Source organism: Dermacentor andersoni, chromosome 9 (genome assembly GCF_023375885.2).
Source record: "Dermacentor andersoni chromosome 9, qqDerAnde1_hic_scaffold, whole genome shotgun sequence".
NCBI lineage: Eukaryota > Metazoa > Arthropoda > Arachnida > Ixodida > Ixodidae > Dermacentor > Dermacentor andersoni.
In genome coordinates this window covers 137,742,547-137,768,941 of record NC_092822.1, presented here as the reverse complement: position 1 = coordinate 137,768,941, position 26,395 = coordinate 137,742,547, and the positions used below count along the sequence as shown (strand labels likewise).

The window sequence follows — 26,395 nt, the reverse complement described above, 5'->3', positions numbered from 1 at the left end:
GGCCCGCGCGAGATCGCGACACTCTTCAGCGTGTCTGGCTGTGGCAGAAATAGGTGCACACTCATATGCATCAGGCTTGTATGGATGGATTGTGTCGATTGTGTGTGATGGGTGCTAGCCGTACAACAAGAAAAAGGATGAAAAGCCAGTAGTGCTCTAAGTGGCAGTATTGTAGGCGTAGGTTGCGAGGGGCAGAATGGCATCCCAATGTGTGTGGTCGGAGGCTATGTACATTGCGAACATGTCGCCAAGCGTGCCGTCAAAGCGTTCTGTGAGGCCACTGGTCTGCGGATGGTAAGCTGTAGTTGTGCGGTGCACAACTTGGAATTCTTTCAGGGTGGCTTCAACGACTCCCGACAAGACACATCCATAATCGCTGAGCAACTTCTGTGGTGGACCATAACACAGTAAGAATTAGTGAAGCAGGAAGGAGGCAACATTGCGTGCTGTAGCCACTGGGAGAGTGGCAGTTTTGGCACATCACGTGAAGTGGTCAACAGCCACAATGGCCCAGCAGTTACAAGCAGATGTCAGGGGAAGTGGCCCATACAAATCGATGCTAGCGTGCCCGAACGCCCGGGTAGGGCAAGGTAACGGTTCCAGTCCCGCTGGTGAGAGGCGCGGCGAAGATATCCAGGGCTGACAATATAGGCACGAGCAAATGAACTTCTAAACGTAGCTGAACATCCCGCATTAGTAGTACCGCTGTCGAATGCGCTGGTAAGTTTTGAATACTCCCAAGTGTGCACACTGCGGGTCAGAATGCAATGACGCGCATATTTCAGAACACAGACTACAAGGTACTACTAGAAACCACTGGCAGCCATCGGCAGTGTAATTGCGTTGGTGGACTAGGTCACTGCGAATGGCGAAATGGTGGGCTTGACAACGTAGTGCACAAGTGGTTGGTTGTGCCTATGGTCCAGAGAGCAAGTCTATCAGTGAGGCGATCCAGTGGTCCTTGTGCTGCTCGGAAGCTTTAGTGCGAAGGTCAATAGAAGAAATGGCAAGCTGGGATACAGAGCAGCGGGCACTGTCGTCGAGGAAGGGAGAGCGCAAGAGGGCGTCGTCATCAGAGTGCTGGCGGCCGCTACGGCAGAGCTCGCGAGTATCACAGTCCTGTAGGCGAAATGACCAATGGGCAAGGTGGCCTGAGGGGTCCTTCAGTGACGACAACCAACAAAGTGCGTAGTGGTCTGTGGTGACATTAAATGGGCAGTCATACAAATATGGCCAGAACTTAAGAGCCCAATTGATCGCCAAATATTCTTTTTCCATCGTGGTGTAGTTACTTTCGGCTTTTGTAAGTGTGTGACTTGCATAAGCCACAACGTATTCAGAAAACCCGTGTTTGTGCTATGCAAGGACTGTGCCAAGGTCAACACCACTGGCATCAATGTGTACCTCTGCAGGGGCCATCGGGTAGCAACGCAAAACTGAGGAGACATCAGCAAATGGCACAGGACTGCAAACTCCTTGTTGCACTTGGACGACCCTGAAGTGAGGCGCCCGCTGTTTCCAAAGGGCTTCGTCAGGGGCAACATGACGGGGGCAAAATTGCAAGTGAAGCGTCTGAAATAGGCACAAAAACCAATGAAACTGCACATTTCTTTGACGGACGTTGGCTGAGGGAATTCGGTGACGGCCCAAAGTTTGGCTGGATCTGGGAGAATTCCATCCTTGGAGACGGCGTAACCTAGAATTGTCAGCTGCCGAGCAGCAAATCGGCGCTTCTTGAGGTTTAGTTGTAGCCCTGCATTTGTTAAACATGTTAAAACAGACCGGAACCGTTGAAGGTGCATGGGGAAGTCAGGAGCAAAAACAACGTCGTCACGATAGCACAAGCACATGTGCCACTTCAAGCTGCGCAGATCTGTGTTCACTCAAACATTGCAGGCGCATTAAAAAGTTTAAAAGGCCTTACGGTAAATTCGTATAAGCGGTTGGGTGTGGCAAAAGCTGTCTTCGGCTGATCGGGATCTGCCATGGGTACTTGCCAATACCCTGAGCACAAATCTAGAGAAGAAAAGAATTCTGCTCCTTGTAGACCATCAATCACATTGTCTATGCGCGGGAGAAGGTCGACGTCCTTGCAGTGATCTTGTTAAGGTGGCGGTAGTCCACAAAAAATTGCACAGAACCATCATTCTTCGTAACTAGGATGACAGGGGATGCCCACGGACAGTTGGAAGGCCATATCATCTCGCGGCGTAGCATGTTGTCGACTTGTTCATTGATTACATGACATTCTGAAGGAGATACACAATGCGGACATTGCCGCAATGGCGGTTGCATGCCAGTATCGACCCAATGTGTAACAGTTGGCGTCCAGCCCAGGAAGATACGTCGAAGGCACAAAAAGCCGAGAACGCCAGACTGATGTAAAGGCATCAGCAATAGAAAAACCAAATGCATCACTGGGCGATAGGTCACATGTAGAAACAGCACTGAGCACACTGGATCTAGCACAGTAATTGACATTTGGCCCGTCCATAACTTGCACATCTTCGATCACTTCTACAATGCCAAGACATTCCCCTCTGAGCAGCAACATAGGGTATGGAAACAGGTTGCAAACGAAAATGGTGCTGTAGCCCTGTGTCCTGTGTGATGTCCACTGTTGCAAAAGCCAGCAGCAGACCTTTCCGGCTGACAAAGCAGTCAGATGGACACAGTGGAGCAACAGCATCTGAGATTCCGCAGCAGGACATGGGCATGACCGTTGAGGCATTCGGAGGTATGTGGGTGTCGGCATGGACAAGTAGTTTCCTCGAAAGCGATGAATGGTCAGTGAGCAGCAAATCTAATAGCAGTGAGAGTTCTATTTCGGCCCGTGTGGAATAAATAACGGCATTGTGGCGTGAGAGAAAATCCCAGCTGAGGATAACATCATGAGAGCATGAGGAAAGGATGATAAATTCTATGGCATATAGAACGTCGGCAATGACAACACTAGCAGTGCAAGCCACCAAGGGGTGAACATGCTGAGCAGTGGCTGTGCAGAGGGACAGTCCAGAAAGGGGCATCGTGACTTTCCGAAATAAGTGGCAAAGCTTAGCATTCATAACACATATGCCAGCTCCTGTGTCCACGAGTGCAGATGTGTGAACACCGTCAACAAACACTTCAATTATGTTTAAGGGACTGGGGTGAAGACTCACATTTTGACGCTGTCGCAGCCCTTGCCTCTTGGACTGCAACGATCAGTCTTCCTCATACCAAGTTATGGGGCAAGGTCGCATCGGTGACAGTGAGCGACGGCGTGGAGAAGGTGAACGGCATGTAGTTTTAGCTACGGTCTGGAGCAATGTCAGTGACATAGCCGACGGGGTTTGTAATATGGACTGTTGGACTGGCTTGTCACGGGTGGTGCAGTGCTAGGAGGCTGCACATGATTACAAAAACATGCGACGTGACTGGCATAGCCGCATGCAAAGCATATTGGCCAGTTGTCGGGAGTATGCCACCAGCTCGCCAGGGCACCTCCCATCCATGTCACAGGACGCGTTGTACGGGGCGGCCGCTGACATGACTGTACTGTGGGCAGCAGTCGCACTCTAGGCACGAAGTCGGCAGAACGGAGAGGCATACTTGAAGAGAGTGGCTGGGTCCTCATGACCACTTCAGCGTAGCTGAGTGGTGGAGCCACCGGGACCTGTTGGGCGGCGCAACGACGTCAGCGTAGCTTAGTGGTGCAGCCGCAAGATGTTGGCTCTGGTCTGGCAAGACCTCGATGATTTCCTGCTCGATCGCGCGACAAAGCGGAGGCATAAACTTCACTGCAGGCTGTTGCAGATGCGGCAGCTGAGCGAAGGATATCAAGGAGAGCTGGCGTGCAACTTCTTGCTGAACGAATGCTTTCATTTCAGCAAGCGACACTGATTGATCGGAGACGGTAACCAAACCAGCAATAAGGTCGTTGCGCGAGGAAGGGCAACGTGTCAAGAAGCGCTGCCTGTGCAGCTCCTCGCATCTTTGGCACAGAGTGATGATGTCAGTCACGGATAGAGGGTTCTCGGCAATGAGCATGTCAGAAGCATCGTCCTCTATCCCTTTCAAAACATTTCTGGTTTTGTCAGACTCCGACATCATCACATTGACTTCCTTACACAAGTCCAGTACATCTTCAATGTAGCTGGTAAATAATTCACCCGGCTGCTGTGCACGTTCTCACAAACGTGATTCTGCTTGCAGCTTGCGCACAGCAGGGCGACCAAACGATGCCACTAAAGAGGTCTTGAACGAGGAACACGTCGGACAGTCAGTCTCATGGTTGTTGTACCAGAGACTGGCAACACCTGCAAGATAGAGCACGTTGCTCAGCTTGGCGAGATTGTCCCATTTGTTGCGGGCGCTTACCCTTTCATATGTTGCCAGCCAGTCCTCGACATCGGTGTCATCTGCGCCGCTGAAAATGGCAGGGTCCCTGTGGCAAGGCACACCAGAGCACAGGACCGACTGAGGGGGGCACTTGCTGGGATGGAGTAGGAGGCGTTTGCTGGGATGAGTCTTCAGGCATAGTTCAGCATAAGGTACGGAATCAAAGTTCTAGGGTTGACGTAGGCCGAAGCAAGTTCCACCACTTGTAAAGGCATTTATTAGTCACCGGCGTTTGGGACCGACCGTTAGAGCAGGGCACGGACTCTCAGCATGAGCGGCATTCATGAGCGAAAAACACTGAAGAGGACAACCAACTAGAAAGCGCTGAGGAGAACAACACACTATATCATTCCAATCCTTCTCTACAAAATAAATAGACCTATCAAAGTGTTACTTTCTCTATGCTTTCTTGCAGGTGTGTGCAATTAGTTTAGTCAGGCACTCACAAACCAACAACACTGTCGCAGGTTTGTGTCTTGCCTAGAAACCAAAAATACTGACTTCAGCAACTTTCTCACTCACTTCATTTGTACGATAGGTGTGCAACCAGGTCATATGACATGCCTTGCTTTTGATTGCTACTGGAGTAGCACTTTCTCAACAGCATTTTCAATTCTTTTTGCATTTTGGCTCAGACATAGCTCAGAGGCACCAATATCTTGATTGGATTGGCCATTTCGTACAACATAAAATGGAAAATGAAATGTTACAAAATGTGGGCCCTGGTAGACAAAATATGTTAAAAGATAAATACGTGCATATTTTGAATATACTATAAGAAAAGTATATTGTACATGTGTATTCACATATTGAAGTATAACAAGGGCGACAACCCAGTCAAACTCTTATTTGGATGAAAGTTGAGGACTCAGCTCGCAACCATTAAAAGCTCTTGTTGCTTTAAAGGGCCCCTCCCGAAGCCAATAGCAAATTTTAATTATATGTTATGTGCCCTCTAGGGAGCATTCTGCCACAAGAATTTTTCGAATTTGCTCATTAATAGCCAAGACAAATATTTCAGTGACACGAACTCCTGAATTCAGGAGGCGAGCACCACTGCCAAGAGAGACTCTCTCTTCACTTGTCCCATCTAGCCTCCACAAGCGAAATTCCTTCCCAGCGTTCGCACACACTGGAGCTCGAGGATCATGTGGCGCATACGTCATAGGCATCGCCTTTACTTTTTTTTTTCCTTCGCCTTTTTGCTGCGCGGTGCACTTTCACTGTCGGCATCACGCATGAGCTGTTTTTTGCCTTGTTTCGCACAGCACATGATTTTGCACACTGTGCACAAGAACACCCGACTACAGGTATAAGTCAGCGCTACTTGAGTACTGAGGCCGACACAAGCGCATCACAGGGCATGATCGTATGCTGGAACATGGTGAGGCAGACACAAACGGATCACAGAGCATGATCGCATGCTGGAACAGGGTAAAAAATAACAAAGTTGAGCTGTCTGCACACGTGACTGCCAGACGTGGGAACAAGCAGACGAAATGGAAGTACATCTCTCTTGCTGTGGCGTGCAGTAAAACAAAAATATTCAGACAATTGGTTTTTGTGTTTTATTTTTCTAAACTTAATTAATCTATTGAAGTAACAGATTACACCAATAACAGATGTTGCCTTGAATAATTCTCCAAGTCACATGCCACCGTGAGTGATGTCACAGCACTGCCATGTATGAAAGAAATTACGGTCACTGACCAAGTCTGATGAATAATCTGACGTTTCGGAACCGCGTACAGGTTCCTTGTTCACTGCTTACATACATTGTGTGCCTACATACATTGCCATGTATGTAGGCACACTTGTACGATCTGCATTAACTCTCCGGCTGGAAGCGCAGCACACATGAAGAGAAGAGCAAGCGACGTTTGGTTGAAATTTCAGCTCTTCCCATGGCGCGCAGCGATGTAATACTTAGCAGACACGATCGTTAACGTGCATTGTATTGTCAGGTTTGGCAGTCGTAGTCGTAGGGATGAACTTGGGAGGAGCTAGGTGAGCAGGATTTATTTTCATATTAACATTTAAAACAAGACATACATCGACAGTCTAGCGTGACTCCCATATGGAGCCCGCAATACTAACATACAGCAAACAGCTTACGAGCACACAGTTCACGAGTACATTTCTAGCATGACAACGAGCACACAGCTCACTACGACGAGCACAACAACGAGCACTCAGCTCATGATGACAAGCACACCCTAGCAGCCGGCAAACGCTGCTTCTAAGCACTTGTTCCCCCCTTGATTCCCAGTGGACGGAGACGTTCATCCAGTCATCGTTCAACGTCACCGTAGATGACCCACCCTTTTGGAGGAGGGCTCACAAACACGTGTTGCACAGGTTTCAGTGCCGCACACACACACACAGGTGTAAAGGTCCGGAGCCGACGTCAGAGGGCTTCGTAGAACTCTGCTCCGTCAAGGGTGGCGCTGCCGAGAACCACATTCCTGAGCTGACCCCGCGCCACGTGGCTACCGGTTATCCACAGTTCTCTGAAGTGCGCCCCGTCTGGCTGGAATGGAACACGTGCAGCGGGCTGAAATAGCTGGCACGTTGCCACCCCGTACGGCCATTCCTAACAGCTCCTCCATGGCCCGGAAAATCTCGCCTTGCCAGTGCTGGCAACCGCTGGGCAGGAAGAGAATGGCTGGCGAGCAAGATGATGGCTTTGCTCTCTGCAACCCCAGCGCACTTGGAATGCCTTCAACCATCTCACAACTGGCACAGAAGAGTCAACCCGGCAACACAATACCGCTCAGCATTCAAACGCCCGGAATTAGCTGTTAACCTGCCAGGCCTCCTATCACAATTTCAATGCAAGTCGCTCAACTGAGAAACCTCAAATTTTGCCCCAAAATTTCGTGCCGCCAAAGCGAGCGTTCATGTTCCTCTTAAGTTCGACCAAACCCGACCGTCACGCTGCACAAGAGCAAAGGTTTATCCAGAATTAAACCGAAGGCTCTCAACCACCAATACCAGATAATATCTTAAGCAGCCTAACTTCACGAACAGCCTGTTCTTACCCTATCGCAGTGGCGTACTTATCTCATGTACTGTTGCCACCGAACCGTCTGGCCAACTCCACAGGTACGTCATCACAAACGCGCTTTGTGGTCCCTATTCCGAACACGTGCTTGCATCATACAAAGTTTTCATCACGCTGACACACATTTGTTCCTTTGGTCCATACTGGACACGTTCCTCAAATGAACAACTACCTTGCGTAACTCACGCACACCGCAGAACCCTTAAAAAAAATGCGGCTGCCAATAACTCGTTCTACGCACACTCACTAAAGAAGACAGAATACGGCTGCCCTCGACACACACGAGCAACCCAGTCATAAACCTTCTGCTTCCTTCCGTCCGCACAGGATACGCGCTAATGGACCTGAGAGCTCTTAGTGCAAATCACGCACTTACTGAAAACCTAAGCGGTTAACCTTAGAAAATAAAAAACACTTATAAAAAGAAGAAGGTTGACTAAAACACACGCGCGTTACCATAGGCCTCTCAACGATAACCTTGACACTCAGGTTACTCACACACTCAAAAAAGAAAGCCTATCTAGTCATTAATGAACACCTCGCGATACTACATGTTAAAAAAAAACGCGTCTTTCAAATCTCCGAGCTTCTCAAACAAAACACAAACAAAGCTCATACCTTACATACTGAAAGAAACTCTAGTCTCAAATCGCGAAAATTTCCAAATGTTCAAAAATAAAACAAAACAAAACATTTCACTTCTACGGAAGCTCTCTTGGCCTCCCGTGCCAAACGTTTACGTCTGACTCATACTTTGAGCCGTACTCAAGGTGGTCGCGGTCCGAAAGCTACTCTGGCTACCGAAGAACAACAAAAGGGCTGACTCACCATCAGCTCCCCCAAGACGTTACAGTCTCCTGCGAATTTGCGTCCTGGCGCCCCTCTTTCTTCACAAACTCAAGTGACCGTGTCGCTACTCCCCACCTGGTCTCGTCTTGCCACCTTGCGCTTCTTTGTACTACACGCTGAGCTTCGAAAAGAACGACGAGGAATTTAACTGCCCCGAGCCCTTTGCCCGCGTCCGTGTAGAACATGCTTCTCGGTCTCCTTTTGACCAGTGCTCGAACGTGTTTGATGCGTCAACATCGTCCATGACGACCGTACCTTTCTTTTCTCCGCGCCCTGCCTTCTCGCGCCTGTCGCCGTCATTGGCTTCGCTACATTAGCCACCGCATTCCGATCTTTTCAGCGCTTCTTTCTGCGGCGCTTTCTCCTCGAACTCTCTTCATGCCGTCATCTCGCGCCTCGTGCTGGCCGTTACACATCTCGATGACCCGGATCGGTCTCTTACCCGCACAGTCTGAATGATCCTTAACTAAATCATTCCTCTCTTGGCTACCTAGACTGGCGGAGAGCCCCACTGATCCCTGAACAATGCAGTTGTTCTCTCGTGAGCTACGGAGCTCACCATCCCGAGAACTACTCTCAAATGCATCGTCCAGCTGGCACTTCTCTTCGGCACGGAGATCTGACTCGACATGGGTGCTCGTGTCTATCGGGTCAGCAGTACTCTTTACTTCGCAGCAACCTCGCTAACATTACAAGTGACGCACACGCGCGGTAACTGTGCCAATTTGTTGGCAGCTGGCCTAGCTGTCTCTACAGTCCTCTGTTGGCACAGCACCTCGTCGCTCTCACTCTGGCGTTTAACGGCCTCTGCTGCCACTAAGGCATTGTTAGCTGCTAGCACTTCGAGTTCACTTATGAACATGCTGCTAATCTCGCAGGTGCTGCTACTTCTCTCGGCTTTTGAGCAAAATCTGCTATCTGCTTCCTCCCACTTTCGCTGCGTCCAGCATACAAATTTCTCAAGCAGCTGTTGACTTTGCTCGATTAACTGCTCAAAACCTTGAATCTCATTGTTCAATGCATCAATGTACTGCCTCGTTACTGCTGTTAGGCCTTCTTCCTGCGAAACCCCTTTCAGTTCCTGCCTAGCTTCTTCCTGTTTTTGCCTAAATTCATCCTGTTCTTGCCTAATTGCTTCCTGTTCGCGTTTCTTACTTAGAATTCGTTTGCCCATTTGTTCTATGAATTTCAAATCATTCTCACTTTCGATACGAATTTCTTCTTCCGTCAAGTCCTCCTCTACTCTACCTCGATCTCTTCACACAACCACAACAGGTCAGCTCTGGTCAAACACATTAGGACCAAGGTCGCTACTTTAAGCTTTGGTTCTGCTGTCACACAATACTTGCTGCGATACCCACGCAAATAAAAATACAAGTAAAAGAACCCCAGCAAATCAAATTCAAAAACACAGAGAAATTGAAGCCTGGTAAATCTTACAGCCAAAACCAAACGCTTACCCACTGAAGCAGCACCATATCACCAGTCCTTCTCCGCCGTACCCAGTCAGTTGCAAGAGGTGGTCAATCCTAAGTCGCCTCCAACTTGATCAGGATACCGGACAGTCACCATGTGCCAACGTCCGTCAGCTGCCGTTGCTGTCTCCGAGTCGTAGGCCAATTTAGGAGCCATAGGCTGATCTAGGAGCCGTAGGCCGATCTAGGAGCCGTATAGGCCGATCTAGGAGTCGTATAGGCCGATCTAGGAGCTAGGTGAGCAGGATTTATTTTCATATTAACATTTAAAACAAGACATACATCGACAGTCTAGCGTGACTCCCATATGGAGCCCGCAAGACTAACATACAGCAAACAGCTTTCGAGCACACAGCTCACAAGTACATTTCTAGCATGACAACGAGCACACAGCTCACTACAACGAGCACAACGACGAGCACAACAACGAGCACTCAGCTCATGATGACAAGCACACCCTAGCAGCCGGCAAACGCTGCTTGTAAGCACTTGTTCCCCCCTCGATTCCCAGTGGACGGAAACGTTCGTCCAGTCATCGTTCGACGTCACCGTAGATGACCCGCCCTTTTGGAGGAGGGCTCACAAACACGTGTTGCACAGGTTTCAGTGCCGCACACACACACACAGGTGTAAAGGTCCGGAGCCGACGTCAGAGGGCTTCGTAGAACTCTGCTCCGTCAAGGGTGGCACTGCCGAGTACCACATTCCTGAGCTGACCCCGCGCCACGTGGCTGCCGGTTATCCACAGTTCTCTGAAGTGCGCCCCGTCTGGCTGGATTGGAACACGTGCAGCGGGCTGAAATAGCTGGCACGTTGCCACCCCGTACGGCCATTCCTAACAGTATGCAGAGCGCTTGTCAGCTCAAATTGGCCAGGCCTCGTGAGGGGCCCTTTAATCTCACCTAAAAATTATTTGCTAGCTTTTTTTTTTTTGCTTAACATAAGTCACCCTGTAGAATTTAAATCTTCAATAAAATAAAGTTGACCCTGGACCTTTTTAGACTCACACTGGCTTCAGGAATATTTGCAAGGCCTGTGAAATTGCAGGAAAGGGTGTTTCTGACCTTAACGCTGGCCATGTCCTTGACAGCCAACTTGTTTTGACCATACAGCACATTGCAGAGGACGACAGCTTCAGGGTCCGCCTTCACCTGCACACACCAATGTGGAGACATCACTTGAGCAAACAACAATGCCCATGGCACTTACCCAATTTGAGGGTAAGTGCAGTGAAGAGCACAGTAACCTAGCTGTATCATCTCGCGCTTTTTCTTGCCTCCTGCGACAAACGTGCATGAGAACTAACAATTTGTCACAAGTGGGTCTGGAGCAAGTGGTAGGAGTAGAGCGAAGAAAAAAATGGGGACCGAGCTGTCATCTTCTGGATAAGCCTTGCACTGTTTTCACTTTCTGTCCACTGACAGCAGGGCAATGCGGATCAAAATTACTGCTTTCTGCAAACGGTGTATCCTTAAAGACTGAATATTCTGCACTGTGCAGATGGAATGCTTGTTGCTTCCATTCAATGGTGCCATCTGCACAATGTGTCAATGTTTTGTCTGCTGACTGGGAAGGATTTTGGCTTCACTTATTAATCATGCAGAAGCTTTCCAGTAGCTTTTTTTTTTTTTTTTGCTTGATGCACTATCGTAAGCGCAAGATTTTTAAAACATGATGATGATGATGATGTATGGGGTCTTATGGCGCAAGGCCCAGGTATGGCCAAAGAGCGCCATGTCTGTGGTAATGAGTTTGCAGTGTAATTATGATTACTATGAAGTTGGTGTGACGTGGCTGTAAAGGGGCCTTAAAATATATGCTTTAAAGTGCATAAAATCTGTATAATAAAATTATGGCGATGACGTATGACTTGTACTATGAACATTTAGATGCATTTAAAAAGAATGATACGATAGGTAAAATATATCAGATTATAAGAAATGCCCTACTGTCTCCTTAGAGCCCTTGAAACACAAGGGCCTGGAGGCATGTGCTATGCAAAACAATTATCGTAGTGGCATCCTCTGGAGAGAGGAGGCACTACGAATGCCTGGGACTAATAACATGTAAGACCACATCTCTGAGGAAACCTAGGACTGTGTCTGTATTAAAAAGCGGTTCTGGACCAAGAAACATTGCAGGATGAAGAGGAATGTGCTGTCGGTATGCTAAGGAAAAATGTCTCTTTCTCTCAGATTCGGCTTCCCGACACTCCTGGAGGACGTGGAGTACGGTCAGCCTCTCCCCGCATCTAGCATAGCTTGGAGGCTCACTTCCGGTGAGTAGAAAATTATGGGTGCCAAATGTGTGTCCTGTTTTTAGACGACAGAATAGGACATCTGTTTGCCGTGATTTGGTTACGGAGGGCCAAGAACCTAACTGTGGCTTTATCACATGCAGTTTGTTATTTACTTCTGCGTCCCATATATGTTGCCAGTGTTTTCGCAGTTTCCTTTTTAAGAAAGGCTTCAGGTCAGTGACAGGGACCGAAGCGGTAGGATTAACTGCATACAATGAAATTGATGTGGCCATCTGGTCCGCTAGAATGTTACCCTCGATGCCCCTATGTCCAGGCACCCAGCATATAATCACATGCTGGTTAGATATATATGCTTTTACACAGTACGGAGTAGAGTTCATTAATTACCAGATTTTAGTGGTTACAGAAAAACATCAAGGCCTTCACAACACTAAGGGAGTCCGTATATATAACTGATTTCTGGAGTTTTTATTTATTTATATGCTTTACGGCCGACAGCAGTGCGTAGGCCTCAGCCGTAAAGATACTAGTTTCCGGATGCACTACGTCGCTTTCCGAGAAGGATGGACTGACGGCTGCATAGGACACCCTGTCGTGTGACTTCGATGCGTCTGCATAGAACTCCGTACAGGAGTGTTTGTGCTGGAGTTCCCGGAAATGCATTTGGATTTCAATCTCTGGAGCATGTTTTGTAACTTGCATGAAAGATATATCGCATTGTAACAGCTGCCACTCCCAAGGAGGTGGCAGCTTGGCTGGATGCATTAGGCGAAGCTCGAGGAGAGGAACATGCATTTCATGGCTAAGCTCCCTCACACGCGAGAAAGGCTGTCTTACGGAGGGACGATTATGAAAGAGTGTAGCATATGTCATCTCGTTAATGGTATTATAACACGGATGTTGAGGATTAGAGTGGGCTTTCAGAAAATATGTTTGGCTGATGTATGTTCTCTGGAGATGAAGTGACCACTCATTTGATTCTGGGTATAAACTTTCCACGGGACTTGTCCTGAAAGCGCCCGTGGCTAAGCGGATACCTAGATGGTGAACAGAGTCTAGCATTTTTAGCGCACTCGGGGCGGCAGAATGATAGATCACGGCACCATAATCTAATCGTGAACGAATCAGGCTCTTATAGAGATTCATTAGGCCCTTCCTGTCACTACCCCACGTAGTCTGGGAAAGAAGTTTCATTAGGTTCATTGTTTTCAGACATTTTTCTTTAAGATGTTTAATGTGGGGGACGAAAGTCAGTCTATAGTCAAGTATAACACCTAGAAAATTTGTGTTCTTTGTTTACAGGTATCTGTTGTCCACATAGTTCTAAGCAAGGATCTGGGATCAGGCCTCCCTTTTTTGTGAAAAGAACACAAGAACTTTTGTTAGGATTGATCTTAAATCCATTTTTGTCTGCCCACATTGACACTTTGTTCAGGCCATGCTGTACCTGTCTCTCGCATACTGCGAGGTTACAAGATTTGAAAGCTATTTGAATGTCGTCAACGTAGACAGAGTAAAACATGGCCGGTGGTAATCAAGCACGAAGCGTGTTCATCTTGACGATAAAGAGCATGCAGCTGAGCACGCCTCCTTGGGGTACACCCGTTTCTTGCGTAAAAGGACGTGAAAGTACATTGCCGACTTTTACCCGGAAAGTACGATTGGACAGATAGCTTTCTATTAGGTTAAGCATATTACCATGGATGCCCATTTCTAACAAGTCTCTTAAGATTCCGTAACGCCACGTTGTATCATACGCCTTTTCCATATCGAGAAATATCGATAGGAAGAACTGTTTATGTATAAATGCGTCCCAGATATTTCCTTCAACACGTACGAGATGATCGGTTGTGGAGCGCCCTTCTCGGAAGCCGCACTGATAAGGATCAAGCATTTTGCTCTGTTCAAGGAAATAAATGAGTCGCCGATTCATCATTTTTTCAAATACCTTACAAATGCAACTTGTGAGGGCTATCGGGCGGTAACTTGCCACTGAGGCAGGGTCTTTGCCTTGTTTCAAAACAGGGACCACGATGGCTTCCTTCCATGCGATTGGAAGGTACCCTGCATCCCAGATGGTGTTGAAAAGTGTGAGTAGTGTAACTTGCGTATCATTGTGTAAGTTTTTGAGCATTTCATACATCATTCTATCAGATCCTAGTGCGGAGCTCTTGCATGCACTCAAGGCAGCTCTCAATTCGGCAATACTAAAAGGACGGTTGTAAGGCTCATTCTCTCGACTTTTTCTTGTTAATGGCTTACGTTCTTCTATTTGTTTGTGTTTCAGAAAGGATTGTGAATAATTTGTTGGACTTGACATGCTCTCAAAATACTCCCCAAGTGAGTCTGCCTGGTCTTGCAGTGTATCGCCCTGTGTGTTTACCAGAGGGAGTGAAATGTTTGCCGCCCTCTAATCCTATTAACCCTGTTCCAGGCTTTAGCCTCATCTCTAAACTAGTTAATACTCGATGAAAACTTCTGCCAACTTTCTCTTCTGGCCTGTCGGCGGGTTCGCCTGCCTTGGGACTTTATTTTTTTAAAGTTGACAAGATTCTCAGCAGTGGGAGAAGCGCGCAGCAACCCCCACGCCTTGTTCTGATTCTTACGGGCAATCCTACATTCGCCGTTCCACCACGGTACACGTCGTTTGCATGCCAAACCACTTACTTCAAATATGCATTTTGATGCGGCATCTATTATGAATGCTGTAAGATACTCCACAGCACCATCAATTTCTAAAGAAGACATGTCAGCCCATGAGATGCTAGTGAGAGTTCAAAATTTCTCCCAGTCGGCTGTGTCTATCTTCCACCTAGGAGCTTGTGGAGGATATTCGTTTTCTTAAGATGTTCCTATCAGTATCAGTATCAGTATGGTCGCTCCCGTAAGGATTGCTCGCGACTTCCCATTCGAGTTCGGGCAGTATAGACGGGGAAACTATACTAAGATCTATTGAAGAAAAGGTTCTGTTTGCTAGAGAGTAATATGTGGGTTCCTTCTTATTCAGCAAGCACGCACCTGAAGAAAAAAGGAACTGTTCAACAAGACGACCTCGCGCGTCTATACGAGTCGCCACACAGGCAGCTGTGCGCATTGAAATCGCCAAGAACAACATAAGGTTCTGGCAATTCTATAAATGACTCAAATTCATGTTTGTTTAATTTGTAGTGTGGGGGTACGTAGAGCGAGCAAATGGTGACGAGTTTATTTAGAAAAGCAGCTCGAACCGCCACTGCGTCAAGGGGCATTTGTAGCTGTAAACACTGACAGGAAATACTTTTATAAATAAAAATGGCAACACCACCTGATGATACGACAGCATCATCACGATCTTTGCGAAACTTGACATACGGTCGGAGAAAGTTTGTGTGTTGTGGTTTTAAGTGTGTTTCCTGTAGACACAGCACTCTTGGATTGTGTTTTTGGATAAGCTCTTGCACGTCATCAAGGTTCCTAAGAAGACCTCTGATGTTCCATTGAATTATTTGTGTATCCATATTGGAAGTAAATAGGTGCTGTGTATACGGAAACAGAAGTATTAATTACAGAGATTTCAGAGATTAGATTACAGAGCCCTTTCGAGGCCCTGTAATAGGGGTTTTGCCCTTTCTGAAGCGTTCGAGCGAGTCTCGGCACTCCTTAGGCGAGTCTCGGCACTCCTTAGGCGTTTAGTGCGCCTTGAGGACAGGTGTAGTGTCCATTGCCTCCTGTGAGACGCCGGACAAGTGCTCTTGCGAGCGAGAGGTTTTCCGAGAGAGTCCTGCCCCGGAAGGCAAGACCCCTGCGCCCACCAGCCCGGAAGTCGATGGTGCTCCCTGAGGGATTTGGCTGCGCTGGCCGTTGCCAGCGCTGGAAGGGGCCTCGGAGGTTGGGGCAGCCTCGGCTGCGCCCACCTTCGGGGTCGATGGCCCGGTCTGCTGGGTTGGCAGAGCAGCGCTAGCTGCAACCGCCGCGGGGGCAGATAGCGTAGCTGCCGACTCACTGCTTGTGGGTCGGACAGCCGCCAGAAGCCATTGTGATGCTGCCCCCTGACGCTCCACTTCGGCAAAGCTTATCTTTGGCAGGTATGCTACCCGCCTGCGTGCCTCCTTGAATGAGATATTTTCTTTTACTTTGACTGTTATGATTTCTTTTTCTTTCTTCCAGGATGGGCACGACCGCGAGTACACGGCGTGCTCCCCATCACAGTTTACACAGTGGAGAGGGTTCTCGCAAGTTTCAGTGGTGTGTTCATCGGCACTGCATTTCGCACATGTTTGGTGGCCCCGACAGCTCTGCGAACTGTGGCCGAAACGCTGGCATTTGAAACATCGAAGCGGATTTGGCACGTACGGCCTAACACGGAGCTTGATATACCTGGCCTCGATTGACTCGGGCAGGACACTTGAACCAAAGGTGATTATTAAGTGCTTCGTCTGAATCTCTTTACCATCTCGCCTCATCTTAATTCTTCTGACGTTGATCACATTTTGTTCGCTGAAGCCCTCCAGGAGTTCCGCTTGAGTCAGCTCAAGCTAATCATCATCCGACACAACACCGTTGGTGGTGTTCATTGTACGGTGCGGGGTTACTGTTATGTGGGTCTCCCCAAATGACACTAGTTTCGGTAGTTTTTCATATTGTTTCAAATCGCGGAGCTCCAAGAGTAGGTCACCGCTTGCCATCCTGGACACCTTGTAACCTGGACCAAAAACATCAGTCAAGGACTTTGACAGAAGGAATGGTGAAATGTTTCGCACTGCTTTGTTTGGCTTTTCAGAGTGAATAACATGGAACCGGGGAAAATTCTGGATCTGGTGTCCAAAAAACTGAAATACATCTTCGGTGCGCCCTCGTTTCTGAGGGCGATCAGGAAGTTTGGGGAAAGAAGTTTCCATGAAAATATATAAAAATTCGGCAACAGCGCCGACCGCCCACCACAGAGCCCAACGAGGGGACGCGGCAGAGCTTGCATGCAAGTCTGCACGACACCAGTCGTACGCCGCCCCTATAACCAAATATGGTGTACCCAAGGTTGGATAGCCACACAGGGTTAACCCTTGCCGCCAAGAAGAAGGAAGTAAATGGAAGAGAGAAGGAGACAGGAAAGGTGGAAAGTAAGGGAAAGACGAAGGTTGTAGGAAGAGAGAGACAGGAAAAGGCGACTGCCGATTTCCTCCAAGTGGGTCAGTCTGGAGGTGCCGTCTATGTGAAGCCGAGGCCGAAGAGGTGTGTTGCCTCCGCTGGGAGGCCTTAAAGGTCCAAACACCCAGCATCGGCTCAACCCCCAGGATCCCCTTTTCCCCAGACACGGCTAAGCCGTGGATGGCTACACGCGAGAGGGTCCAACCCTCGTGTGCTTGGATCCGTGGTGTCGCAACACACCAAACGCCTGCTGACGCAGACGCCCCTGCGGGGAAATTTTTAAAACTAAATTTTCACTACCAGTTCATTGTGTCACAACAAATGTATTAAACATGTTAACCAGGTTAAGATCCTGCGCAAGTGCAGTAACAAAAAAGCACGGGAACTTCTAGAGGCATATTATATAAAAAAGAAGGGACAAGCATGCATCAGTGACACATCGATCATACTTTACAATAGGGAGGCACGTTTCCTAGAAAATATGATTAGCTGAGCCATGCCATTGGGTTTTTCTGATTTTGTGTTTTTTCTCCTCTTATCTGCTGCTGATACCCTGATGCGCCTGCACTGGCATGAACAGAATGTTAAGTGTTTTCTTCGAATAAACCTCAGTTGTCACTTTGTGCCTGTCTGGTGTGATCGTCTACAAAGCGCATCCAATCTTTCCAAATACAATGAACCCAACAACGCATTCTGCTGAGTATCAGTGGTATGATAAGAGGAACGGTCACAGAAAAATTCATTTATGCGTTCGCGATTTTTTTTGCTTGTTTATAAGTGGTGTCTGATGAAAGAAGCTAACTGCAACCTAGGTATTCAGATTCGACCTGATGTCGACCTAGGTATTCAGATTGACACCATTTTCACTGACTTGAGCAAAGCTTTCAACACTGTACTAAACTCTAAATTGCTTTTGAAACTCCATAATATTCTAAATAGCCCTCAGTTACTGTCATGGACTTCCAGTTTCCTTTCTCTATGTTCCCAATTTATATGCTATGATTCTGCGGCTTTGCCTGCAGTCGCCGTCACCTCAGGGGTCCCACAGAGATCTGTACTTGGCCCACTACTACTCTTATGGTTGATTAACGAGCTTCCTGACCATGTTATTTCAAAGATACGTCTCTATGCAGATGATTGTGTTATGTAAAGCCCAGTTGGCTTGCTCGTGCCTAAAGAATGCCCATGTTTCATTTTTTGACTGGTATGCTATCTCGAAAATGATCAATTTTAATAAAACTGTTCTAATGTTTTTTTTTTTACTAATAGACACACACCCATACATTTTTATTATATTTTCAACGGTGTACCACTAACGAGTTTTCCAATACAAATATTTAGGCATAATTTGTACACCTACCTTGTCTTGGCCCAAACATATAGACTGCATCTGTAGTAAAGCATTAAAAAACTTGGTTCCATCTGCTGGACCTTGCCTGCTTTAGTGGCATACAAAACTGATTATCCAATTTTAGAATATGCTTCCTCCGTATGGAACAAAGCGAAATTACTTGTATTGAGTTGGTCTAGAGGAAGGCTATTTGTTTTGTTCACCGTGGCTTTGGCCAAGACTTTTCATCGTCACCTGCTCTTTCTGAATTAACCCTCCAGTTTCTTTCCAGATGGCAGCTCATAGAATTTCTGAACATTTTCTATTTATATAAGAACTCTCTTTGTTACCTCTAAGATCCTTCCCTTTTTATGCCTGCTTGCCTGACCTCAACTAGAGCTTATCACACCTCTAATACCAGACCATTCCATCCACGCATTAACATTCAAATAGTTTTTTCCCCCGCATAATTGAACAATGGAATTTGGTACCTGCCGAAGTTCGTTTGTTACCAATTTTTCAATTTTTAAATGCTATTGGTGATGTATAGTTACCTTACATTTTTCTATTTCTATGTTCCTGTCTCTTCATATTGTAGTTACTTATACTCTACTCACATGTACACCCAATGCTGCCACAGCCCTAATGGGCTGCAGTATGAATAAATAAATAAACAAATAAAATAACCACCACTCGTCGCTTCATATTCATTCATTTTTTTTCAATATCATTTGACTGTGTGCTACACAAATGCTTACCTCTGACTTGACACAAAAAGAAAGACAAGCTGGGCTTCCAAGTTGAGTTCAGTCTGTTTCTAGTTAAGGTCCATCCTTGTTGCTGCTTAATGTGATGGTATAAAACACGGCCTCATTAATCTGCCAATGTCTGTGCAATAATAGAGAGCCATTGGTTTGCAAAGTGTATTACGGACAAAGGCACCAGAAGGAAACTTATTAATGTGTAGGCAATTTTTGGCGAGTACCCAGCAAAATCTGTCTGGCACGCAAAAATTACCTGTGCAAGAATGCGTAACTTGCAAAGTTATGACATTTAATCATGATAATAGTGTAAATGTAGATGATTGGTACCTTTATAAGCGATAAGAAACTGAAAGAAAAGTAAGTGCCTTTCCATTCTGTGAAGAAGGATGACCAGCCAAGCTGTGTATGTGGGCCCCTTAACGGCGAACTGCACCTCCACCACGAGTCGGCCCAGTATTGCGCTATCTTCGGGATCGCCCCACATATGGGGTGTGCTTCACCTCCGCCGTAGGTCAGAGGTGAAGAGAGTGTAAGAGTGGGGTTAAAGATTAATATTGACACGTGTACATATCTTTATCAGGCGACCACGTTTGGCCGCCTAACAAATGTTATCGCGCAGCGCAGGACGTGCCTGCATGTAAAAGAAGTTTCTGGAATGTTATCGATGGTTCCGTACACTGTCTTTCACCGCAACTTGTGTAATCTGATTGCATGTATGCGCAACGCGAATAGTGTAGAACTTAGTGGAAGACACGCGGGTCCCATCGGTTAATCTGGAACATTCGACGACTGATCTATAAAAGCCGACGCGCTTGACCCGCTGATCAGATTTTCAACGATCGCCGACCGTGTTCGCCGCTATCGTTGTGCTATAAGTGTAGCCTGTTTTTGTGGGCACAGGTTCGCCCAATAAAACGCTCGTTTCGTTAAACACAGTATTCCTACTGTGTTCTTGAACGTCACCACCACGTGACATCTGGTGGAGGTGCTGGGTAAGTCCGGTCATGAATGGTTATTCTTGCCGTGCAGATTCCAGTCGGCGTGATGAGGTATCCTCCAGCGGTCCGAATTTGAGGGCCTTCCCATGCAGTTTTAACTTTCTTCAACTGCGTGGCGATGGATCCACTCATTACGGAGTAATCGGCCCCTGTGTCGACTAAGGCAGTGACTCCGTGGCCGTCGAGAAGTACGTCGAGGTCGGTGGTTCTTTGTCTGGCATTGCAGTTGGGTCTTGGCGTCGGATCACGGCTGCGTCGTGTTGAACGGGAGCTGGAACGTCGCGTCGTCAAGTCGTCTTTCGTCGGTGTAGTCTTGGCTTCCTGATTTTGTCGGGACGGCGGCGTGTCGTCATTAGGCCGTCGAGATGGTTTCTTCGTCGTCTTCGTCGGCGGCGGAGGATCTTCGTCAGTTCGACGAACAGCAACCGCACCTCCATCGGTTGCTGCTTTTAGTTTTCCGGATATGGGCTCGCAGAGGGGCCCCGGGCTGGGCTGGTGTATGGTCGGCGCTGCGGCGACAGGTAGCGGCCTGGTGACGGCGAATGGGACGGCTGTCGAGGGCTCCGCTGAGTAGCGGCGAGGTAGTCGGCGATGTCACGAGGGCGTTCACCTACCCGAGGGCGCGGTGCATTGACGGCGAACCATTGTTCTCATCGCAATCCCAGGTCGCGGTATGGGCATCGGCGGTACACATGGCCGGCTTCCCTGCAGTGGTAGCAGAGCGGGCGCTGTTCAGGAGCGCCCCAAACGTCTGTCTTCCTCGGGTAGCTGCACTGGGCGACGGGTGGGCGTGCTGGCAGCGGCGGCAGCGATTGATGGAACTGCGGCGTTACAGGGCCCTGGCGCGGTTGTGGAGGGGGACCTTGACGGCGGGCGACGGCGGCGTAGGTCATCGCTTCTGGCTGAGGCTGCGATGATTGTGATTGTACCTCGGGAACTCCAAGCGATCGCTGGACTTCTTCTTTGACAACTTCGGCGATTGAGGCCACTTGAGGTTGCGAAGAAGGGAAGATCTTCTGTAGCTCCTCTCGTACGACTGCCCGGATGGTCTCGCGCAGGTCGTCGGTGGCCACTGATTGAACGCTGGCGTAGCTTGTTGGCTTGGTGCGTCGGTCGAATTGCCGGTTCCGCAATTCCAGTGTCTTCTCGATGTTCATCGCCTCACGAAGAAACTCGTCGACGGTCTTCGGTGGGGTTCTTACCATTCCGGCGAAAAGCTCCTCCTTTACACCACGCATCAGTAGGTGAACTTTCTTCTCCTCTGACATTTCCGGGTCGGCGTGGCGGAACAGACGGGTCATTTCCTCCGTGAAGATCGCAATCGTCTCATTCGCCAGCTGCGCTCTGGTCTCCAGTAGAGCTTGGGCTCGCTCTTTTCGCACGACGCTTGTAAATGTTTGCAGGAAGCTGCTTCGGAACAGGTCCCACGTCGTCAAGGTGGCTTCTCGATTCTCGAACCACGTCCTGGCGGCGTCCTCCAATGCGAAATAGACATGACGCAGTTTGTCGTCGCTGTTCCAGCTGTTAAATGCGGCGACCCTCTCATACGTCTCGAGCCAGGTTTCCGGGTCCTCGAATGTTGAACCGCGGAATGTCGGAGGCTGCACTAGATTGTTCTCGTCAATTATTTCTATCATGCTAGCATCTCTACTCTAAAAACACAACTTGAAGTTAAAGCGCTTTCTACACGCTGCAGGATTGCACGCCTATGTCTTTACGAGAAATTATGTCTGCCCCATAAGCCAAAAACCCCATTCATCCAATACATTGTGCTTCGTGCCGAAAACACCCGATAGCCATTTACCCTGAACAAGCTCATACAACCATACTTGAAGAAAAAACAGCGCTACAAGGACGCGGACTAAAAGAAGAACATTACGACGAACAGGTGCTAACACCCAACTAAATTTTATTTGAAGAAACAGGGTTTATATAGATGGAAAAAACTAATAGCACCACCATGACATCAATACCTCTCTATCGCATCAAAATGCAATCTCTTTTTCGGCAAGTACCACTGACGGGCAGCTAATGCACGTGCCCTCAGCCCTGGCAATGTAAATGTCCCCCTTTTTAGTCCATCTCCAGAATGTGCTAGAAATTTGGTGTCATCAAGATATGGACAGCATTTGTGGCATTTACAATGTTCAACCAAATGACCCCCCGCATTGTTATTTACGGCCCAATTGTGCTCTCGCGCCCTTTCATTCTAACACCGTCCCGTTTGCCCAATAAACCTGGTTGCAACTTAAGGGTATCTCATACAGTCGAACCCACTTATAATACCGGTTATAATGATGTATCGGTTATAACAATGAGAAGCTGCTGCATCGTCCACTTTTGTATGTTTTCCATGGTGAAATAACCTTCTTACTACAATGCCCCGATGCCACATTATCAGTTATAACAAAAAAATCTGGCTGCTGGGTGTCCGAGCCGAAAGGTAGTGAAATGCGAAACGTGAATTCGAGCTGCTCCACAACAGGCCGCATCTCTGACAGCCACCGCACGCTCATTTACCAGCCATCTCTGCGCGGCACTCTCCCATCGCCCTTCCACCCCTCCAAACAAGAATGGGCTGCGCCCATAGCTCTATGCTGCCCCACCCTCCAAAACACAAATGGATCACGCCAACTGCACCGCAAGCACATTGCTCGCATGTTGCTAGCTGGCTCCTCATTCAGTGAAGTTCTGCGAACAGCTTAATGGCTAGCGTTCATTTTGTTGCTTGTGTTAAAGTCGTTCCTGGCCACGCGGTTTTTCAACTTCGCTCGACTTGCCGCCGAAACGGAAGATGACTGATCCGCCCACTGATCATTGGCAATGCACGACGTTGCCGGTGAAAAGAAAGCACACTGCTATAGATTTGGAAACGAAGTGCTTCTGACTGATGAGAAAATCGTCGCGAACTTGCTTTCATCGGATTGCGACGGCGACAACGGCAGCAATGACGTGGTAGGAAAGGCTACTTCAACATTGTCCTCACAGGAGGCCCGGCATGATTCAGCCCCTCCGGGGCTTCGTTTTCGTGAGGAACCTTCAGTTGCACTACGTGGAGCACTTGGATGCCTTGGAAAAGAATGTCGGCAAGCTTCGTGTAAAGCATGCATGGCTGACGGACATGGGCTTTTCTCGTGCAAGCCAGTGAGATGTACGTGGTGAGATGCTTGTGGCGATCTCTCCTCAGCATTTCTTCTGGATTTTTCAAGCTGACAGGCTGCCATGGCAGCCTTCTCGCAATTTTTAAATGGCCCCTTTTGGGGCCACCAATGCGATGCCTCAGCGGTGCTCGCATATCGCTTGCCACCCGTTACACCTCTTTGCAGTTGTTATAGCAGTGCCATTCTTTAACGCCGACCGCTGCAGCTTGTTACACGTGATCGGAGCGCCCAGGAAGCAGTTAAACCAGTGGACACAATCAGCAGCCGGGCAGAGGAGGGTGGTGGGAAGAGGAACTGGCCTCCCTGCCTATATAGTTTTCTCATATGAGCTCTGCCATTCCGTTATATTAATTTTTTCATGCAACCTGGTTATAATAATTATCGGCTATAAGAATAGAATGTTCGTGGCACTTGAATATTGTTATAAGTGGGTTCGACTGTATACGACATTTCCATTGCATTCCATGTAATGCACTGCATGTTTCTTAGAGCATGGTTCTGGTTTTGCTTTTGTTGGCATAGGGCATATGTTGGCCAATTTACATGGTGCACTAACGACAAGATTAACATAGTGCCATCGCGCAACCTTCTTGATGTTGTGGGACGCCCTGTGCCAATATTCAATCACTTGTACTCTCTTCCTGCCACCTGGCTTTTCTTTGCTAATTCCCTCCCTTACTTGTTTGATCTTTTGAAGAAGCTTATTATAGACGCTAGAAACTAAAGAAAAGAAACCAGCTAGGCACAGCCTTTAAAGCTGCTTTCTACCCTGTGGATGCAAGATTTATTTAGAGCTTGCTTTAGACAAGTCCTTGCAACTCCTCTTTTTACTAACTTGGAGCGGGCACTGTCATATTGTCACATGGTAGTGACAATGATGAAAGCTGCAAAACTATGAATGCCGAAACCAGTTTTATTGGGTGAACCTGCGCTCTCAAAAACAGGCTAGATTCAAAGCACAATGATAGCAGCGAACACAGCTGGCGATCGTTAAAAATCCAATCTGCCGATCAAGCATGTCAGCTTTTATACACGAGCCATCAAACGTTCCAAAGTAATCACTGGTGCCCACGTGTCTTGCAGAAAGTTCTACACCATTCGCGTCGCGCATACATGCAATCAAATTACACAAGGTTCGGTGACAACAGACAGTGGATAGAAACATCGATAACATACCAGAAACTTCCGATACATGCAGGCGCATCCCATGCTGAGCGATAACATTTGTTAGATGGTGAAAAGTGCTCATCCCGAAAAAGATAAACAGGTCCACTGGTCAATGCCCCGCTCTCAAAAAGCATCATCCTGATGCCACAAACATAACAGGAGAGTGAAACACAAAAGGACATTTCTCAAAGAAACAAAGTCCAAAGTAATAGAGTCCAAAAAAAGAAAGTCCAAAGGTCAGCTATGCAAAGTGCCAAAGTTCGTTAGTGCTGATATAACGGCTTAAGTCGCACAACATGGACTATTTCAGGTCGTGAGCCGCGCCACTATGATAGTGAAATGCCATCTGGTATGACCTCATAATTGAGTACATTGCTAGCATATTGACGAAGGTCTTATTCAGGCACTCCGTAAGACCATTCGTCTGCGGGTGGTAGGCAGTTGTCCTACTGTGGCTTGTCTAACTGTATTTCACAATGGCTTACGTGAGCATCCTGATGGCCTTGTCGATGGTGTCTTGCATCAGTGACTATCGGCATGTCTTGGCGTAACAGGCGACGTCGGCGGTCAGGCACGGCCAGTGATACCTTTCCTGTACCCTCGATGGCATCCGGGAGAATCCGAGATGTCTAGCAGTCACATCGTCATGTAGGGTGTGCAGTAGTTCTGGATGCAGGGTTGAGGGGGGAACAAGAAGGTAGTTGGCGTGGACTGGTAGGAAGTTCTTCACGAGTAGGTTGTTTTGAAGCAAAAACGAAAAAAATCCTTGCTTAAATAACCTAGGCACACCGTCAGTGTTCCCTTCCAAATACTCGGTGGGACATTTTGCTCCAGGTCTGCTCGTTGCTGTTCAGCGAAGTCGTCTACGCTTATTCCGAGGAACATGTTGTCATCCTCCTCGTCTTGCGGCGGCAGTACAATGAGGGCGTGTGATAGGCAATTGGCATCAGAGTGTTTTCGTCCAGACTTGTAAATTACATTTATGTCATATTATTGCAGTCTGAGGCTCCACCGCACCAGCCGTCCTGAAGGGTCCTTTAAGTTAGCAAGCCAACACAACATGTGATGGTCGCTGACAACTTTGAAGAGCCTGCCATATAGGTAAGGGTGGAATTTCACTGTAATGCAAATAATGGCAAGGCATTCCTTTTCGACTGTAGAATAATTGCCGTCAACTTTTGACAGTGACCAGCCGGGTTAAGCTATCATCCATTCAAGTGCATCTTTCCTCTGGATTAGCACGGCACTGAGGCCTAGGCTACTGGTGTCAGTGTGGATTTCTAGGCCCGTATTCAGAAATGGTCGCCTTCCACGAAGCTATTGCCTTGGCCACGCCTCCGCAAACGGCATGCGTGGATTGGCTGTTTTAGCAAAACTGGAAAATAAACAATGCCATCTAGTAGTTCAGACCTACGTTATTGAATAGACATGTATTGACTAGACAAACATGTCTTTTGGCATTCGGTTTGTGGTGGAGTGTAATAGATATGAGAGGTGGTAGTTTATAGTAGTCTTTTTGGTAGTGTCTTACATGCGTAATTTCGTGGCGATATTTGTTTTCATTTAAAATAAAGCATTTCACACTTCCTTTTTCAATTTATTTTACCTGAAGCAGCTGTAGCCAACCATAGTTAGTGCGCAGAGCCCGTATTGCGGCCACTACACTCGAAAACAACACACCCGAGCCACTCTGGACTCGAACGGTGTGCTCTCTCATACGATGTGAAGCATTCAGAGCGTGTGTTGGTAGTGCACGCTGGCGTCACGGGTAAGCAACTGCTTGATTTATTGAACGTGACTGTCACAGCGGCAGAACTACTGCG

At 47.8% G+C, this 26,395-nt stretch overlaps 1 protein-coding gene and 1 long non-coding RNA gene across 3 annotated transcripts in view; both read right to left on the bottom strand.

The window, feature by feature from the left end:
• The window catches only part of LOC126529770 (26S proteasome non-ATPase regulatory subunit 13-like), a 199,400-nt gene that overhangs the window by 99,791 nt on the left and 73,214 nt on the right, over positions 1–26,395 (bottom strand). For both annotated transcript variants that reach the window (XM_055070023.2, XM_050177280.3), the window contains exon 6: positions 10,833–10,919. In XM_055070023.2, the coding sequence (XP_054925998.1) occupies positions 10,833–10,919 (87 nt within the window). The remainder of the gene's footprint in view (positions 1–10,832; positions 10,920–26,395) is intronic.
• Positions 6,381–10,826, bottom strand: LOC129384495 (uncharacterized). Its single transcript, XR_008612214.1, has 2 exons — positions 9,754–10,826; positions 6,381–7,073 (listed from the first exon to the last, which is right to left on the bottom strand). It is a non-coding gene; the product is annotated as an uncharacterized lncRNA (long non-coding RNA).